This window comes from Trichosurus vulpecula, chromosome 6, assembly GCF_011100635.1.
Source record: "Trichosurus vulpecula isolate mTriVul1 chromosome 6, mTriVul1.pri, whole genome shotgun sequence".
Taxonomy (NCBI): domain Eukaryota; kingdom Metazoa; phylum Chordata; class Mammalia; order Diprotodontia; family Phalangeridae; genus Trichosurus; species Trichosurus vulpecula.
The window spans coordinates 169,739,710-169,760,728 of record NC_050578.1 but is presented as its reverse complement, the minus strand read 5'-3'; the positions used below and the strand labels follow the sequence as shown (position 1 = coordinate 169,760,728).

Here is a 21,019-nt window from a genome sequence, read left to right as displayed (position 1 = left end):
AATGCTTGCTGAATCCACTTGACCTGGATTCTCCTACCTGGTTTGCCTCTAACTTGCTATGCTTCTGTGAGCAAGACACTTAACTGCTCTGGGTGTCATTTGACTCATAGGTAACATTAGAAAATTGAACTCTGTAATCTTTTAAGTCCCTTTCCATCCCTGTGATTCTGTGGTTTCCTCTTCTTCCATGTTAACAGATTTATGATGTTCATTTAAATGACTTATGAGCAAATTTACTGAGTCAAGAATTGAGAGGGATTAAATGAATGTTTATTATGTTCAACCTAATTGAAAAGTATATATTCTCAGGGGAAAAAGTGTGTGTGTGTGTGTGTGTTGGCATTATTTTAGTGAAGCTAATGAAAAATAAGTCATTTAAAGCATGGCTTAAAATGTGTAAGTACATTTATGATTTTCGTATCTCTCTCAGACTCAGGTGGGGGGGACAATTTAAGAACACATTCACACGTGGGTTTAAAGATTAACATCAATAAAGAGTACCAGTTTATCATCTAAAACATGTCTTTATTTTGTCATGTACTTATCTGTAGAACCAATATATTTTGATGTTGGTAAATATATTCATGGATAACAATACAATGGTGCCTATTTTTATGAATAAGATTTGGGGAGCTGCATCTTGGCAAATGATCCCTGAGTTCTGAGTCAAGATAAGGATGAATTTTATATACTCTATTATCAGTTTTTTCAATATGGCATTGTAGGTTAAAGTTTGAATTTTGGTAACATCCTTAGCAGTGTTCTTCCAACCCCTTGTTAAAGATTTCTATCAATTCAAAACCTGCCCACTCATTAGAACCACCCTAATTTGGGCCCACATCCTCTCTCCCCTAAAAAATTACAGCAGCCTTCTAAACCGGTCTCCCCACAGATAGCCTCTCTAAGCTATCTTCCACATAGTGATGCCAGACTGATATTCCTAAAGCTCAGGGTCTATTCAGTCTTTTCTCTGTTCATTAAACTCCAGTTGCCCCATGGGAAATGAAAACATCCTCTCTTTGTCATTTAAAGCCCATCGTAACTAGACTTGTTCTATCCCATGTTCCTCCCTCTCATTCTCTTTGTTCCAGCCAAGCTGGTCTATGTGACATTCTGTCTTCTGCCTTCTTTTTCCTCTGCTGATTACCCATCATTTCACAGAAGTTTCATAATGGACTTTCAAAGATTGTACCAACAGAGTAGTACCAGCTATGAAAGGTCCTACCAGTCTGGCGAGGCTTTGACTATGGACTTTGTCTGTTGTAGGAAGGCCAGTTTAGCTAAATTCAAAGAGGCTCATGATCAGGTTGGCCTTCAGGTGATGATGTTTGGTCACAGTGACTCTTGAAGACTGTCTACTAAGATGCAAAGGTACTATATAGTCTCTACTAATAGGGAGAGTACCCACACCTCCAAATTCGTTCCTCCTTGATGTACACTATGTTCCTAAGTTCCTGGACACAGAGGCAAAGTGCATATTTTGAAATATTTGGAATATTAACAGACCTTAGCCCCCTTGACTTCTTTCTCTGGGGTATGCTCAAGGAGAAGGTATACTCAATGAAAATCACAGATGCAACACACTTGATTGAACACGTAAAGAGTGAATGTGCTAAAATTGACGGCAGTGTGGAGTTATTCCATCAAGTTCATGTGAATCTTGCAAAGCACATCAATCTTTGCATCACAAATGATGGAAATCATATTGAAGATGTTATTTGTTAATATTCCAATTAAATAAAATGTTGTTGAAAATTTCACTTATTTCATTTCTTGAGAATATGCATTTTTGCCTGTGTCCAGACTTTAGGAACACCCTGTAAACTTCCACTTAATACTTGAATCTTAGGGAGCATTAAAATAAGCATATCATCTAAATCAAGAGAGATGATCATCCTTGTATTCTGTGTGGGTTAAAGCGTGGGAATACTGTATGGAATTTGAAGTGCCATATTTAATAGTGACATGGACAAACTAGAGAAGAAAAAGGATTACTAGGTTGTTGAGGGTTCTGGGAACTACATTTTATGAAGAACAGTTGTAAAAAAAAATGGAAAATGAGAAAAACTTTGATTAGGTTTGCTGTATTCAGGCAATTGAAAAGCTGCCATATGAAATCATCAGCAGACCTCTGTTAATTTTATGGGAGAAATAGGACTGGTGAGTGAAAGTTATGGGGAGGAAAATTTAAGTTCAGTAATAAAGAAAAAACTTTAAAAAAAAAGACTTTTTTATGATTTGAGCCATCAAACAGTAGAATGGGCTTCCTTACAAAATAGTTAGATTAAAAGTGTTCAAGCAACCTTTTAAGTTATGAATGCTTTAGATTGGAGTCTGTAACCTCTAACATCACTTCCAACTTTAAAATGCTAAGTAGAATGTCTTATTCAGTTAGTTTTAAATTAAACAGATTAGCTCATTGAAACTCCAGTTTCTTGTTTAATCCAAAGGCATGCTACTTTTTTTTTTTTTTTTTTTTTTTTTGCTTTTTGGCAGGGCAATTGGGGTTAAGTGACTTGCCCAAGGTCACACAGCTAGTGTAAGTGTCAAGTGTCTGAGGCCGGATTTGAACTCAGGTCCTCCTGACTCCAGGGCCGGTGCTCTACTCACTGTGCCACCTAGCTACCCCGGCATGCTACTTTTTAAGAAATAGTTGTGAGCCAAGGATTTGAATGATTGGGACTGTTTTATTCTTTGTTGATACTAGGGCCCATTTCATAGGTAAACCAGTTTACTAATAAGTTATCTCTGTGGTTCTCAAAGGGATGTGCGGTGTGTTGTGAGTTTTGCCTGGACTGTCATGAAATTTTGGATGCTATGTTATTACAGATAAAATAAAATTTATAAATAAGTTTGTTTAGTACAGATTTTACTTCCCCAAAATTTATAGTATGGTTTTACTATTACATATTTGCTATAACAGCAAAACACACCAGACCTTGAACTCAGAAAGAATTCAAGAAAAATTGCTGCTTTTATTGAAGCAAAACTGCATACTTAAATCTGCTGACTCCTCAGTAGTGTTGCCAATTTAAATGTTCAGTGTATGGGGATTCTTCTTGGAAAGAATACTGTGCCAGGAGTGAAATAAGTTTGATAACCACTGAGTTAACCTCAGTCCAAAACGAGCATTCTTGGGCCACATTGTATAGCTCATTGTGATTTCTATTGCCTTTAACCTTGATCACCTTAGGTCATGAGACATAGAAGGTTAGCATTGTGGCTTATCTTATACAATGATACATAGTTAAAATTTAGTAATTTTTTTTCTGTTTTCTAGCGTCTGAAAATGATTTGCTAAATAAACGCTTGAAGCTTGATTATGAAGAAATCACTCCTTGTCTTAAAGATGTAACTTCAGTATGGGAAAAAATGTTAAGCACCCCAGGAAGGTCAAAGATTAAGTTTGACATGGAAAAAATGCATTCTGCTGTTGGTCAAGGTAAGTTTTATTTCTCTTTGGAGAAAAGACAGAATCTTAGATCATAATTGTCTGAGGAATTGAAAGTCCTTTGCCAGCTTTCTTCCCCAAGGCGAGTTTGTGGTCCATGGGCATTGTCGCTTGGGGCTAAATGAGCGTGCACATGGTTCATTCTGCCATGTGCTTCTGCAGGAAATCTCATGGCTTCCTGGATGTTGCCATCTCTCTGGCTAGGAAAGGCTGCTCAGAATCTCTCCTCTTAGGCTGGGCATCCCAAGGTGGCCATTTCCTCTTCTTGGTAGGAGATACTATGCCCAGGACTAGGCCTTCTCTGCTACATGCCGGTCTGTCTCCTTAGCCAGGATAAAGCCGAAAGGAACTCCAAAAGGCCGAGCAGGTATATCAGCTCACTTTTATGGACCACAAAGAGAGGCAGCTTCTCTGACAGGAGTCTGATGCCTCTGAGCCACAGTCAGACACAGTCTGGCAATAGTCTTGGTCTTCTCAGCAAGGTGCCAGTGGGCATGCCTGTTCTCTCGTGGGTAGAGATCCCTCCTATGCCTTCAAGTAAGGGTTCGTGATCTATAATCTTATTAGATTGATTGGTGAAGACATCAAATTGAATAGTAGTTTATCAGATCAACTTCTTCCCCACATCCCCGCCATGAAAACAGGACTTTTTTTTTGGAGAGTGGGTATGAGTGTGGGTGGGCCTAATTGGCTCTCTTTAAAGCACCCAAACTCTGACATTCTCCTAGTTTGGTTGTCAATCTTGAAAATCAAAATTAATTTTAAACGAGTTTAACTCTTATTTCAAGCTGCAGAGGACGGTGGAAAGGGGGTATCCCTGTCCTGACAATTAGTGACCAATTGTAGAATGTATAGGGGCCTAGCAGAGAATGGAAAAGCAGCAGTCAGTCCATCCAACCATTAGCTGAAAGGAAGAGCCCAATTCAGAAGTCAGACCCGTTGTGATAAATGTCACAGGCATAGTTTCATGCAAGGTGAAGAATTACCTTTTTGTGACTTGAAGAGTTAGCGGATCCGAGTGTTACTGTGGAAACTGTTTTCCTAGTAGCTTTAAGCTTCGCACGGTGACCAGTAGGAAAGCTGTACTCTAACCTCAGTATCTTCATCAATTTTAAATCTCATTCCATTTTTTGAACCTACTGCATCATGCAGAGCCTGTACCTCATCTTCTTGAAGGCACAGAGGCAATTAGGTAAGAGTCCTCATAGAAAGGCTTATCGCATGAGAAGGATTATGGGTGTTTCCTTTGCAGACATCATTTAGACAAACATTTGCTAGGTGCCTACTAGGTATGAGGTACTATGCTAGAATTGGAAGAAATAAAAGGATGAATTTGTCATTATTCCTTACCCTCAAGAACCTGCTCTTATTTCTCACTACATCCCAGGTGAGACCTCTTTTACAACTGCCTTCATTTGCTCTCTGGAACCTTGGAATATGCAATACTCTTCATCTGCAGACACCCTCTTATGGCTTCTGTCTGCTTAAAACTTACTTCTTCCAGAAAAATACTCTAGAATAGCCCCATCTTTCTCTAGCCACTCAATTCACTTCACTGACTTGTTAGCTCCTGTGGACAGCTAAATCTGATCATGTAGATGTCTCTGTTATTTGGGACCTGGATTATTTGGATTTTAAGTGAGTCCTGGCTCCCTAATTCACCAAGGTTGAGGATGTGCTTGCAGCTTTCTTTATAACTCTCCTTCCCACCTGCTAGAATGATCTAAGCGTTTAGATAGTGGGTTGTTTGACTGACTTTCATTTGGGATTCGTGGCCAGTGGAGCTGTGCTGCCTTACTGGGTGCTTTGTAGCAACAGGGTACAAGCCGCTTTGTCCCTGAGGATTCCATACTTTCTCTTTGCCTTAAGAATTACTTTAGATAAAGTGTAAGTCAACCCAGAATATGTCAGTCTGTTTTAAAAACAACATATGTCAAATACATCCTTCATCGTATGTAAGTTGACACCTACTTGTGTGAAGTTTTATATGTTTTTTTAATCTTAAAATGTAAATTTATCTCAGATTGTGTGTGCCTTCTATCAATGCATGCAGCCCTGTTATCTTCTAAAAATAAAATATAAGAAGGATGATTTAAGTAGTAAAAGGAAAAATGATGTCTTTTAACCTGACAAAATTCCATTTACCATTTCTGGACCTTTTCCAAAATAGCAGCCCTGGAGGATGAGGTGGCACCATCCAGGCTGCAAGCCGCCCATCTCCCTCTTACCCGTCTCCTACTGGCGCATAGCAAAAGAGACAGAGGTGCTCTTCAGGCTACCATCTACGTCAGCAACAGCGGTCCCAGCCCAGACTGGGGTGAAGGGAAGGGAAGAGAGTACTTCCTGATTAAACCTGGTTTTGGAGGTCAACTCTAATTTTGAGAAAGATGTTTTTTAACCATAAAAAATAAACTTGCTCATATAATCCTGCATCTGCTGTATCCTCGTTGACATAATCAGAATGGTTATAGAGTAGTCCTAAAAATGTAAGGAGTGATTTTGTAATAAAAGAAAATATGACATCTTTTACTTGAATATTTTTCCATTTAGAAAAAATGCCTAAGCCAAATTCCCCATGCAACTCCCTTTATCATCTGGTTTGTTTGTTTTTTTCCCTACCCACATTTATTTCTATCTACAGTATGAAGAATGTTATACACATTGGAGAGAGCTATAAGATAACGCATAGAGAGCTTACTTTGGAGCCAGGAAGACCTGGATTCAAATCCTAACTGTGTCACTTCAGGCACTTAACCTCCCTTCTCTAAGCAATTTTCTAAGACTGTAATTTGCAGTGAAGGTGCTGATCTGCACTGGTAGATGGAGTTTCCTCATCTGAGAATTCCTTATGTCAATGAAATCACAAGTCTAAGTGTATTATGTATATATGGCTGTATATGAAATATATCACCTAGCCAAAAAACGCTAGGTGTGGAGAGGGGAGTAGTAGATTTCCCTCATCCCCAGAATTCTTTCTATCCTTGTGGCACCTACTTCTCAGGGTTGTTGGGAGGATCAAATGAGTTAATATTTGTAAAGCACTTGAAGCAGTGCCTGGCGCATAGTAGGAACCTAAGAAATGCTGGTTTCCTTCCTCCTTCCCTCCCTTCCCCCCTCCCTCCTTCCCTCCCTCCCTCCTCTCTCTCTCTCCCTCCTTCCTTTCCTCCCTTCCTTTTCTCTCTCTCTGCTTCTTGGTTTCCCTTTCTTTGTAAAAAAAATCCTACCTTTTCTCCCTTAAAGAGAGTAATTTCTTCTGTGATTATTTCCACTTTATCATATCATCTGTTTATGTGTTCTATCTCTTTATCTTATCTATCTATCTATCTATCTGTCCTTCTGTCCATCTCTAGGTGGCTCAGTGGATAGAGCACTGTGGCCAGAGTCGGGAAGATCTAAGTTCAAATCTGGCCTCACACACTTACTAGCTATGTGACCCTAGGCAAATCACTTAACCTTTTTTTGCCTTAATCCCTTGGGGAATGAAATGGCAAACTACTCTAGTATCTTTGCCAAGAAAACCTCATGAACAGTATGGTCCATGGGGTCATGAAGAATCAGATAAGAGTGAGCAAAAAAAAAAATCTATGTGTCTCTTGTTTGTATATAGTTATTTACATGTTTGCTCTTCCATTTGATTGTAAGCTTCTTGAGGGCAGGGGGACTGTTTTTGCCTTTCTTTGTGTTCCCTAGTGCCTAGAAAATTGTAGGTACTTAATAAATGCTTGTTGACTTGAAAAACAAAAGAGGAATGTGGGGAATTTGGATTTTAATTTAAGCAAGAAAATTGCTTTAAGTGGAATGTTAACTCTTTGAGAGCAGGGACTGTTTTTTTTTTTCATTTTTGTCTCTCTAGGTAGAAGGCAGAGGAAGTACAACATTTATTTAGACTCCAGAGGATCAACTCCATGAACCAATACCCCCAATTCGATATAGTAGCAATTATATTCCAAAAACAGTAAGCCCACCTTAGTGTAGTAACAAGGAAATTATAACACAATATTATAGCAAGGAACCAAGTCATCCTATAACCTCTTCCTCCCTGCTAGGGCCTTCCTGTAAACAATCACTCATGAATCCTAACTCTCCTCTCAGCACTCTCTTCTGTAGCTCTGCGTTGGCCCTGGTTCTCTCAATGTCTGTTCTTCAGTGCCCTCTTGATTTCTGCTGCCTCGATGTCTTCCTCTCACTCCTGCTGTTCTCAGTTCTTCTGCTCTTAGTTCTGCTTCCAGTTCTACTCCCCTTCAATTATGCTCCTTTTCAATTCTGGGATCTCCTTTTATACAGTCCTAGCCAGCATCTGATTGACTAGAGCTCAGGTCTCTGATTGGCCGAATTTATGATTGACTGGAATTCGGTGCACATACCATTGACTCTGGTCTTAGCAACACCCCTGAGGGCTTCGTGCCCACATCTACTTAGCACTTAGGCCTACTTACAAACAAAGATATAATCAAGCTTTCCCACCTAGGCCCACCTGAGGCCTATTGAATGGATGGGGAAGATCTTCTATCACATTAATACCATAGTTTTTACCCTAACTTTCTGGAATGATCTGTCTCAGCCACCAGTCCCATCTATTCCACTGGCCTGCTTGCTATTTGTGAATGCACTTTGGTCTTCCTTATCTCCATCTTTCTGTACAGGAATTCCCTTTTCAAGGAGAGCCATTCTATCTCTCTGCTTGCCTGTCTCTCTGCACCACTCAGTGCCAAGGTATATATCTACTTTGAAACCTTCCCTGTTCACTCCTAGCTAGAAATGAGCTCTTCCTCCTCCCTGACAATCTTCTAGTATCTTGTTCTGCCCTTATAGTACTTACCACATTCTTCCTTGAGTGGCAGTGAAGTACATTGTAGAAGTGGCACTAGACTCAAAGACAGAAAACTTCCTTCTAATATTTTAGATCAGGACTTCTGAAATTGGGGTCAGTTTGCACGCTTCTAGGGCTTGGTGTTCCCTGAGAATGGTAGTTAGGCGTTTTGTGCTTCTATGATGTGCCAGGCTCGGCGCTAAGCACTGTTCTGACTAGGCATACGTTTGGAAGTGGCAGTCATCATCTGCTATAGACACTTGTCAAGAGGTAGACAAGCCTACGCAAGTGATGTAACGTCTCTGGGCCCTATAAAGTAGGGACACTAATTGAACTACTTACCCTATGAAGTGCTTTTGTAAACTGAAAAGTTATATATTAGTGGGAGGACCTGTGGTTGATTACTATTATTATGGATAGGGATGAGGATTTGCTGTCAGTCAACAAGCATTTATGAAGCGTCTGTTTTGTACTAGCCACTGAGGACCCAAAGTGAAAAATGAAACCAATCCCTGACCTCAAGGAAATTCCATTCTGTTGGGTAGGCAGGGTGATGGAATACCCAGCATGTCCATTTAAACAAAATAGATGCAATGTAAAGGGCAGGGATGCTAGCAGCTGTGGGGATCCGAAAAGGCTTCACGGAAAAATTCCCTGAGCTGAATATTGAAGAAATCTGGGGATTCTAACAGGCGCAGCTAAAGTGGGAGTGCTTTCCAGGCATAAAGGCAGCCAGAACAAAGGGACCCAGATGGGGAATGGAATCAGGACAATGCTCCCTCAGTGCCCAGCATGGTACCTTTACATGTAGCAGGCTCTTGATAAATGTTTGAGCTTTTCTTAATATTGTTTGGTTATTTGTGAATGTCTCATTCCTCCCACACTCCCGCATCCCTGTTGTAAAGTGCTCGATGGCCGGCACTGCGTAGTCTTCGTTGTTGCGTCTCGCAAAATGCCCAGTAGAAAGAAGGCCTTTTTATTTAGGAGAATAATGCCAACTACATTTCGGTTCCTCCTCCCTTACTGAAGACTACTATTGTGATTACTCATTAAATAACACGTTGGATCCCATTGTATATTGCTATTAAGTCATTTTAGTTGTGTCTGACTCTTCTTGACCCCATTTGGATTAAGTATCTAAGGCTGGATTTGAACTCAGGTCCTCCTGACTCCAGGCCTGCTATCCTATACGCTACACCATCTAGCCGCCCCCATTGTGTATTATCTGACAGTTATTCTTAAGATGTTATATTTTGTGATGTCTTTTTTTTAAAGGAGTACCTCGTCATCACCGTGGTGAAATATGGAAATTCTTAGCAGAGCAGTACCACCTCAAAAACCAATTTCCAAGTGGTAAACAGCAGCCAAAGGATATTCCATATAAAGAACTCTTAAAACAGCTAACCTCCCACCAGCATTCAATTCTTATTGACCTAGGTAAGTCCACAAAATAATTTGAAATGAAAATTGAAGTTTCTTTCGTTTGGAAAATACACATTGCATGGAATACCTTTGGGCTTTTTAATGATGTTACTTTATGTTTCACAATAAAAACTTACTGCAGTAGCTTTTAATTAAAATGGTACTGCAAAGTAATAACTTAGTCTTGTTAAGTTATTTAAAATGTCCAGATTTTAAATGGACAGTTGCTTCTTTGCATAGAGGAGGAAAAAATTTGCATGTCAGTTTCGATGCGCATTTGGAAAATTTGAGATATTTGCAAAGGGGCTAGCTTTCTTGTGATCACTCTTATTGAATGAATGCATGAATCTCTCAATTCGGATAATTTTTTTTTCTGATTTGAAACATTAGAACTTATTTCCACCCCCACCCCCCAAAAAAAGCTAAAATATTCTTTTGCTAAAGTGAAACTCATGAAGAGTACATTAATGAAAGATAGTACAGGATAATGTGGATAAGATATCCCTTCTTGCAAATTATATGCAAAGACATTTATTTGCTAACATGCATTGAAGCTATCATATTATGAATGTTGTATATACTTAGTGTGTGTTTATGGAATATTTTTATAATTATATTATATAATAATAATGATTAACCTCAGTAAGGCAAATCATAACTTGGTTTTAGACATAATTGAGAATTAAATAAAAACTTATGTTTACCTGCTAACATGAAGCCTTTACCCTTCTTTGAATTGTAAAGACTCCATGTTGAGGTGAATTCAAATAAGAATACTTTTTATGAGAAATAATAAACTAATAATAAGGTAAATCCTCCTGGTTCATAATAGAAGTCAGACTTTTTGCTTTCTAAGTGTGGATTACTTTCTGTGGTCAAGTCAGTGTCTTAAGCATGCTTCTTTTAAGAAAATTTTTTTTCAATGAACAAAAAAGTTTTTTTTTTCTCCCTACCACCCTCTCATTAGAGAGAGGAAAAATAGAAGACAAAACCTTTTAAACAAATATTCATAGTCAAGCAAAACTAATTCCTGCACTTTGCCCAAAAAAAGTCTCCCTCTGTACCCTGTCCGAGGGGGATGGCATGTTTTTATCTTGGGTCCTCTGAAGTTGTGGATGGTCATTGTGTCGATCAGAGTTCCTGAGTCTTTTGAGGTTGTTTTCCTAGTGCTGTTATTATGTAAATTGTTCTCCTGGTTCTACTTGCTTTACTTTTTCAGTTCATGTAAGTCTTCCTGGGTTTCTTTGAAAGCTTTTCTTTCATCATGTCTTATTGCACAATACATTCCATTATGTTCATGTATTATGATTTTTTCAACCATCCTCCAGTTCATGGGGAGAGAGGGTGGGCTGGGGAACACAATCCTTAGTTTCCATTTCCTTGCCACCGTGAAAAATAAAAGCTGTTATAAAAATTTTGTACATGCGGGTCCTTTTCTTCTTTCAGTTATAGGCCTAGTAGTAGTTTTATTGGGTGAGAGAATATGTATCGTTCAGTGACTTTGGGAATACAGGTTTTAAATTACTAAGCATTCTTTTTTTTAGGTGTCTTGTTTTGTTGAAATGGCATTAATTGGTACACAAAAATGACCGTGCCCAGAATTCCTTTACTGCTACTTCTTAAATAGGTTTTCTTAATGTTGTGTAAGTGAAAGTGTGTCCTTCAGATACTGCTTTCTTGGTATTGGTTGAAATATGATGATCTTAAAATAATGAACAGTAAAACATAGTTGAGGTAAAATACTTTGAACAAATACTGTGTTCTAGTTCTTTTTGGACATAAATTTTAGATTTATCTTCACCCTCATTTTTTTTGGATATGTCTTTTAACTGTTCCCTTTTCACTTTAAAAAATGATGATGTTTCACTTTAATAAAAATGTATAGCTAGACTAATGAAAAGGAGTTTCTGAAATTGGAGTTTTCAGGAATGGATAAGTAGCAGTAGTATGAAAGGCCAGACAGTTGAAGAAGGAAAATATATGACGGATTATGTACTAAATCAGCCTGCTGGCAGACACTTGTCTGCTTGCCAAATTATGTCAAGGGAGTAAAATTCTCGTATAGGTCACTACAAGTTTATAGAAGAGCTCATAAAGCTCTGAATTATTCATGCCCTGCTGGAAGCCTATTACAGCTCTCTAGATTAAAATGATCCCTGTTTAAATGTTTGATAGCCGTTGGATACATGTAGTGTTCAGAATGGGAGAAGGGATGGTTTCAGTGTACTCTGCCCTTGTCAGACCTCAAATGGAACACCTGAATGCCCCCTTCTAGAGAAGCTGGAGTGTGACTGCCCTGTGAGGGCAACCAGGATGACAAGTGGCCTGGAAGATACCCCACAGAAGACTCCCTGGGAGGACTGGAAGGGAGCTAAGAAAACACCAAAGGGGCAAAAGACTTGACAGCAGCTGTCTTCAAGTACTTGAGGGTCTGTCGTGTGGAGGAGTATAAATTAATTCTTCTTGGATATAACTAGGAGCAACGGATGGAAATGACAGAAGAGCAGATCTCAGCTCAAAGCTGGGAAATATAGAAAAAAATGGAAAAAAATTGCTGTCCTTGCAATTATAGGGATTGGAGTAAAATGGGCTGCCTGGGGAGAATCTCAGCTCCTTGAGGGCAGGACTGGTTCTCTACACAGCACAGAGCACAGTACCTAGCATATAGCAGGAGGAGGAGGAGAAGAAAGAGTAGTAGTAGTAGTAGGAATACTAGGAAGAGAAATAGGTGGAGGAGGAGGAAGAAGATTACTTGTAGAAAGGAATAAGAGGAGGAAGAATAAGAAGAGAAGGAGAATTAGTAGTAGTAGGAATACTATAGTAGGAATAAGAGGAGGAGGAGTGGAGTTAATAGTAGGAATAGAATCAGGAGAGGGAGGATGTGTAGTAGTGGTAGGAATAGTAGGAATAGATGGAAGAGGAGGAATAGCAGAAGGAGTATTAGTAGAAGGAATAATTGGAGGAGGAGGAGAATTATTAGCAGTAGAAATAGTGGTAGTAGGATTAAGAGGAGGAGGAGGAAGAGTGGAATTAATAATAGGAATAGTATAAGGAGGAGGAAGAGTAGTAGTGAAAGGAATAGTGGGAGGAGAAAGAGGAGTCATAGTAGGTATATTAGTAGAAAGAAGAGGAGGAGGAGGAGTAAAAAGGGTGAGTATTAGGAGTAGCAGTAGTAAGAGTAGGAGGAGAACAGAAGTAAGAGGAATAAAAGTGGGTATAGGAAGAATAACAGCTACCATTTATATGGCGAGTTAAGGTTATAAGGTGCTTTACAATTATTATCTCATTTCTGATCCTCACAACAAGCCTGGGAGGTGGGTTCTAGCATTGTCCCGTTTTTCTGGATGAGGAAACAGGCAGAGTTAAAGGGACTGGCTCAAGGTCACAGGACTGTCAAGTATCTTTGGGCACTTTTTGAACTCAGGTCTTCCTGGGTCCAGATCTGTTGCCGTACCCACTGGGATGCTTGGCTGCTTAACACACAGTCAGTATGCATTCGAAAGTGCCAACTTTGGGGGGGCAGAGCCAAGATGGTGGCTGGAAAGCAGGGACTTGCTTAAGCTCCCCCCCCAGGTCCCTCCAAACACCTATGAAAATGGCTCCAAACAAATTCTAGAGCTGCAGAACCCATGAAATAGCAGAGGGAAGCAGGTCTCCAGCTCAGGATGGCCTGGATGGTGGCTGGGAAGGGTCTATGTCATGGAGCTGGGAGCAGAGCACAGCCCAGCGTGGGCCGGACAAGACCAACCAGACCGGGAGCTAGGCGGAACAGGCCCTAGCACCCTGAATCAGTGAGCTGTGGCAGTAACCAGACTTCTCAACCCACAAACACCAAAGACGACAGAGAAGGTTAGTGGGAAAAGCTGCTGGGACAGAGTAAAAGGAGTTCTGGATTGGCTACCACCCTGGGGGCAGCAGAGATGGTGCAACTTTGAGGACAGAACTCCCGCTGCAGTTGCTTCTGGCCCCAGGCCCACCTGGTGGGAAGAAATAAGTGGCAGATCAGAGCAAGAGTGCAGAGCCTGCTTAAGATCTGAGTCACAGTCCAGGTTGGCAGTTCTTGGGGGAGGAGGAGCGCTGGTGTGGCAGAGCTTGCTGTGTAGAAGTAACTCCGAAAACAGCAGCGCAGCCCCTCAAGCTTGGGAAAAAGTACTCTCTACAAGCAGTCATACCCCAACGAAAAACTCAAGGGTCAAGTAGTTGGCTGGGAACATGAACAGGCAGTGAAAACAGACTCATATTCAGACTCAGACTTTGGAATCTTTTTTTTTGGTGACAAAGAAGACCAAAACATACAGCCAGAAAGTCAAAAAGCCTACATCAAAAGCCTCCAAGAAAAATAGGAATTGGTCTCAGGCCATGGAAGAGCTCAAAAAGGATTTGGAAAAGCAGGTAAGAGAAGTAGAGGAAAAATTGGGAAGAGAAATGAAAGGGATGTGGGAAAACCATGAAAAACAAGTCAATGACTAAAGGAGACCCAAAAAGTACTGAAGAAAATAACACCTTAGAAAATAGACTAACTCAAATGGCAAAAGAGCTCCAAAAAACCAATGAGGAGAAGAATGCCTTGAAAGGCAGTATTAGCCAAATGGAAAAGGACGTCCAAAAGACCACTGAAGAAAATACTCTCTTAAAAATTAGATTGGAGCAAGTCGAAGCTAGTGACTGTATGAGAAATCAAGATATTATAAAACAGAACCAAAGGAATGAAAAAATGGAAGATAATGTGAAATATCCCATTGGAAAAAAACACTGACCTGGAGAATAGATCCAGGAGAGATAATTTAAAAATTATTGGACTACCTGAAAGCCATGATCAAAAAAAGAGCCTAGATATCATCTTTCAAGAAATTATCAAGGAGAACTGCCCTGATATTTTAGAGCCAGAGGGTAAAATAGAAATTGAAAGAATCCGCAGATCACCTCCCAAAAAAAGATCCCCCCAAAAAAAAACTCCTAGGAATATTGTTGCCAAATTCCAGAGTTACCAGTTCAAGGAGAAAATACTGCAAGCAGCCAGAAAGAAACAATTTGAGTATTGTGGAAACACAGTCAGGATAATACAAGATCTAGCAGCTTCTACATTAAGGGATTGAAGGGCTTGGAATATGATATTCCAGAGGTCAATGAAACTAGGATTAAAACCAAGAATCACCTACCCAGCAAAACTCTAAGTATCATGCTGCAAGGCAAAATATGGATTTTCAATAAAATAGAGGACTTTCAAGCTTTCTCAGTGAAAAGACCAGAGCTGAATAGAAAATTTGACTTTCAAACACAAGAATCAAGAGAAGCATGAAAAGGTAAATAAGAAAGAGAAATCATAAGGGACTTACTAAAGTTGAACTGTTTTGTTTACATTCCTACATGGAAAGATGATGTGTATAATTCATGAGACCTCAGTATTAGGGTAGCTGAAGGGAATATACATACATTTATATTTTTATTTATATATATAGACAGAGGGTACATGATGAGTTGAATATGAAGGGATGATATCTAAAAAAAAAAAATCAAATTAAGGGATGAGAGAGGAATATACTGAGAGGGAGAAAGGGATAGAATGGGGTAAATTATCTCCCATAAAAGTGGCAAGAAAAAGCAGTTTGTTGGAAGGGAAGAGGGGGCAGGTGAGGGGGAATGAGTGAATCTTGCTCTCATTGGATTTGACTCGAGGAGGGAATAACACACACTCAATTGGGTATGTCACCCCACAGGAAAGAAGGAAGAAGGGGATAAAAAGGGGGGATGATAGAAGGGAGGGCAGATAGGGGGAGGAGGTAATCAAAAGCAAACACTTTTGAAAAAGGACAGGGTCAAGGGAGAAAATTGAATAAAGGGGGACAGGGTAGGAGGGAACAAAATATAGTTAGTCTCTCACAACAAGAGTATTATGAAAGGGTTTTACATAATGATACACGTGTGACCTATGTTGAATTGCTTGCCTTCTTAGGGAGGGTGGATGGGGAGGGAAGAGGGGAAAGAATTTGGAACTCAGAGTTTTAAAAGCAGATGTTACAAAAAAAAGTTATTTTTCACATGCAACTAGGAAATAAGATATACAGGCAATGGGGCATAGAAATCAATCTTGCCCTATAAGAAAGTAAGGGAAAAGGGGATGGGGGGAGTGGGTTGACAGAAGGGATGGCTGACTGGGGAATGGGGCAATCAGAATATATGCCATCTTGGAGTGGTGGGGGGGGGGAGGGTAGAAATGAGGAGAAAATTTGTAATTCAAAATCTTGTGGAAATCAGTGCTTAAAACTAAAAATATTAAATAAAAAGAAAGCACCTACTTTTGCCAAGCATTGTGAGGTGCTTGTGATACGAAGATAAAAAGAAATCTCTGCCTTCAAGAACCTTAAATTCTTTTGGGGAAGACTATGTACATACGTATTTATACACACTATGTGCAAAGTAAATATAAAGTCTTTTTTGGAGGGATGATACTGGCAATTAGAGGATGAGGAAAAACTTGATGTAGAAGGTAATGCTTGAACTAAGTCTTAAAGGAAACAAAGGAGTAATAAATTTTTGTTGAATTGGATTAGAAAAACTCCCATTATCAGTTGCTGCTTTTTCCATGGGATGTCCAGTAGTCGCTCCACACTGCCAGGTAGTCCTTGAAATACCCTTGCCTATCTGAATAAGGTCCAGGGAAAAGGAGCCATGCAGGGGGCCTGTTCTTAGTAACTTGGGTGGCGGGTGGTAGTAGGTGGTCTCTGCCATGGACAGGTGTAAGTTTAAATGCCAATCTCCCATAAGCATCTAGTGACCAGGGACAATTCCTAGGTGACAGTAAGCCCCAAGGAGTTTCCAACTGCCCCTGGTATTTAAAAGCAGAACTTGGAATCTGACTCAGGCATATCTTTATGAGGCACTTATTTTGTTCCCGGAATTTTCATTTTGAAATTTTTGACATGAGTGGAACACTGGCATTGATTGATGGTGGTTCTACTCCATGGCAGTCCAAAATAAATGATGTGAGGTTGACATCAGCATGGCCCACTAACCATTAGGAAAAAGAAAGATTTCGTGAATTGGCAATAGCCTGTGTTTGTTAATGTGATGAGCAATAGGACAAATGACCTCATGTTCTTTTAATGTGAAATGAAGCAAGAGATATAATGAGAATAAGAGGCTGAAAAGGAGTGAGTATAACAAGTTTCTAGATTTTTAAAGATAAATAGGGAAGAGAGAGGAAATGTATTTCCCTCTAATTCAAATATTTTATTTCAATATATCTCCTTTTTTCCATAGGCAAAGTTATTCTTGGCTCTTACACATAGTTAATTACTTTCTCCTGAAAGGGAGGAGGAGGTGGAGGAAGAGGAGGAGGAAGAGGGGAAAAAAAAACCACAATGAGTTGACTAAATAGAGAGAGAGTTTATCAGTTCTCATAACTGTGTGTATCCCATCTGGGAAGTGTTTGTTCTCCAGTTATTAGAAGCCACTGAGAGTCGCAGCTGTGACTGACAGCAGCCTTTCCTCCAGTTGGCATGTGATCTGGGCAGGCCTGTGATTCAGCCTGTTTTGTTTCATAACCTCCTTTGCTCTATTGTTTGCTAAGTCCCTTGACCTACTCCTGAAAGTCCCTGTTCCAGCCATCCCTCTCTGATAGCTGTAGCTTCCTTCCCAGACACCTGGCTTTTCCCCCCTCCTCCCACAGCTGCTTGTAGTCCCTCCTAAATCCCCTGGGTTCTGACCTTCCTTTAAGGATGCTCCCTAATACCTTTTGAGATTATCTAAAAGCATCTTTCAGTTTTCATGAATATGGTTCCTCCATTTATCTCTGCAGGCTTCACCCCTAACTCTTCTCTCTGCCCCATACTGTGCCTCTCCCATTTCAACTGAGCTTTCTTAGTATATTTATACCAGAGCACATTATTGTGAAGATAATGTCTTACCTGTACTTAAACCTTCTCACCCAATTGGGAGTTTATTTACTAAAACTTCCTCTAAACTGAGACAAAAAAAAATCTTTCTCCACCTCCCAACAATATTGTTCATTTTCTATAACATTACACATCTCCCAAACCAGTCATTTAATCTGGTTTCCTAAGAGGTCTTTTCTACATATCATTTTGAGAAAATCTCTCACCAGTGAAGAGCTAGAGCAGAAAGGAGCATTCCACAAAATTGAAATTGGTGCTCTCGTATCCCCCTCCCTGCCAGAGCCTCAGAAAACTCATCAGTAGATAAACTGCACAACCACCAGTGACTCAGAGTCCTGTGAAACCCATTCTTGGTCGATGAAGTTAATCTAGTTTGTGTGTTCAGGCTTTTTATTTCTCCCTTTGGGATAGCTGGCTTCACTTTCTGAAATTGGCCTTCATGATAAACAGCTTTTTGCAAAAAAAAAAAAAAGTTCTTGCCCAAAGCTAGATTGATCTGTAATACCATTTGGTCAACATTTAGTAGTGTTTTGATGGTGTTTTATCCTAGTGATTGTGGAGGGGGTTAGTGAGGGTTCTTAGCCCTGCTCACTCCCCACTGCTGTAGCCGTCCTGAAAATGTAGTCATCTGGAATGATTTCTGACCAGAAACAGTTCCCTCCCACCTCTGACCACGCCTTACTGGGAGGGATGCTATCAGGTTTAACAGATGGCCACCTGGCTGAGCATCTGTCCTCCAGCTCCAGGCTTGGGCTGGAGAAGGTTTGGCTAAGCAGCTGGCTTAGCACCCCATTGGCCCCTTGGTCCAAACCTCCATCTCAGATGTATTCGTTCTGCAACCACTCTCCTCCTAATCATCTGGCAGCTCACAAACCCCTTTTTACTGCAATATCCATTTTGCAACTGCAACCTCCACCTTGGCCAGGCAGGGCTAGTCTTTCCCTCATGAAGTACCCAGCCAACTGGCTGAAGACCTCAACCGTAATCCAAGCCTCGAAATGCTACCAGTGCCGTTAGGATTGACTGAGGTCCCCCTATCCTTGCTGGTTTTAAGCTTCATCTTTTTACTCCTCCACCTCTTGCTTTCTATACTCTGGGTTCAAATTGCAAATTGTTTTTCTGACCTTTCCTGATGCCTTAGCCTAGACTCACCAGTCACTTGCTGTCCCTGCATCAGCCTTGCTGGCAATTCCTATGGGCAAAGGGCATCACAGCAATAGAGAAGGGATGACCAGTAGTCCTACAGCTCCAGCATGGTCTCTCCAAGTCCAGAAACAGCACCCCAGGATTTTAACTGCCCCAAGAAGACTCAAAGGCCCTTTCCTCTTCATCTCAGCCCCATTTTAAATGTTTCCTTTACTTTGTGATTTTATAGTCAATGTGTTTTCCAATTTTTTTTTGTACTGCTTTTTTAAAAAGTCCTCAGCATCCTTTTGAAATTGGTTCCAAGCAGGTATTTTTATTTTAAAATTGATAGAATGGAGGCAATGGAGGCTAAATGTGCTACCCAGAATCCTAGAGACAAGTCAGTGATTGAGTTGGGAGTGGGACCAAACTATGGAAGCTTCAGCTGCTCATTTGAGCCCTGTGTCCATTGTGCCACATTCGTTTTAAGCATAATGGGGAAAGAGTGTTCGCACTCTGTAAGCATGGCTGAGAAAATATTCTTGAAAGGAAAGAGTATCTCTTTAGTTTAAAGGCATATTTTGAATGAACGATCCACTGTGGTGGATGTCAATGGACTATTGATTTGTGCTTCCCACTTGAAACTTAATATATTCTGACCAAGTACATAAAACCTGCCCAGTGTTTGGTGGCAAAGGGATTCCAGTCCAACTTGGAAAGAAAAGAGAGTTTTCTTATCTCCTCTTGGGTGACAAAACAGAAGGAAGTTTCCACCTGGCCATAGATGGGTATTTGAGCTATTCCCCAAAGGAAGGACTCTGCTAGGAGCTGTTGAATTGACGAAATATAGAAGGGCAGAAAATGTTTTCTTCACTCCTTTCCTGGTTGGTGGTTTGCCGCATTTGGCCCCAACACAAAGAGCCAAGTGTTGTGAACTTGGAGTAACAGAAGGAGCTATTTTTAATAATCCAAGAAAACAGCTTTGTTTTGTATTTCATCTTGTTGTTGAAAACCTAGGGTTCTGGGGTGAGACCAGATGAGGGATCAAACTTTCTTAAAAGCAAAAAGACAGAGAGAGATGAATACCTAGGCTTTGTCAGGCAGTGGTTTGCTTTTTAATAAGGTTATCTGTCCAGTTTGGGATTTAGCCATTTTAGAGATCAGTTGTACTTCTCAACTGAGAGAATGGTTATAAATGCGTGCCATTGTCTCTACTGTGGTTGAGACTGTATCATCAAAAATAATGATCATGTGGCAGTCCCATCGTGACAATTCAAGGGATAATTTGTTATAGTCTCACAAAGGAATAAATCTTAGATTTTTTTTTAAGTCTGAAAATAATAATAATAATAGGTGGCATTTATATGACACTTTACACATCTTACCTCATTTCATTCTCACAACACCTCAGAGGTAGGTGCGGCCATTATGCCCATTTTACAGGTGAGGAAACTGAGGCAGACAGGTTAAGTGCCTTGTTGAGGATCACACAGCTGGTAAACATCTAAAACAAGTGTTGAATTCAGGTCTTTGTCCACTATATCACGGTATTGTTAGGGAATATTCCCATATACATTTTCATTTTTTAATTGACTCTCTCAACCTTTTTTATACTTCAAAACTCAGCAGCTCTACGGTTTCATGAATGTGAGTGGCAACGCCCCCTCCCTTAGTGCTGCCTGGAACCCATCCATGACTTCTCATCTTGTGCCGTTCTGGTTTTTATTCTTTCATACAGTCTTTGTGGAGGATGCGAAGTTCCATTGGCCTTTCCTCCAGGCTGCGGTTCTTAACCTTTTGTGTGTCATGGACCCCTCTGGCAATCTGGTGAAGCTTTTAGACCCTTTCTCAGAATCATTTTATATTGGCTATATTCAGAATTGAAGACGTTAAATTTCAATTTGAGGTTAGTGAAAATAAAGATGTAATTTTTTTCCCATCCAGGTTCATGGACTCTTGGGGGTTCATGGTCCCTCATCTCTAGCCTTTTTTATCCTTCATAGTCCTTTGTGGAATAGTCGGGCTGTAGATCCATTTTCCCTTACCCTGCCCACAGGATCAGCCCACCTACTTTTCTGATCCTACATTTCCTTGGTGATCACCTTTAACATACTTGTTGAATGGAAGGTACCACTGGAAATATACTGCAGCCTACTTGTACCCACCATGTGATGGGGTATAAAGAAGAGTCAGAGATGACTCTGAGGTCAGGAACCTGGGTGACAGGCAAGACAGTGGTGTCCTCACCAGGAATGGGGAAGTTGGCAGGGGGGAGGGGCCAATTTGGGCAGCACAAGAGAAGGGGGAAGATGGTGA

General features: G+C 40.4%; 1 protein-coding gene across 1 annotated transcript in view; it reads left to right on the top strand.

Annotated features, from left to right (window-relative positions):
• Positions 1–21,019, top strand: part of TBC1D1 (TBC1 domain family member 1) — a 300,647-nt gene that overhangs the window by 231,528 nt on the left and 48,100 nt on the right. The window contains exons 16-17 of the mRNA XM_036763075.1: positions 3,281–3,442; positions 9,537–9,698. Of these exons, the coding sequence (XP_036618970.1) occupies positions 3,281–3,442; positions 9,537–9,698 (324 nt within the window). The remainder of the gene's footprint in view (positions 1–3,280; positions 3,443–9,536; positions 9,699–21,019) is intronic.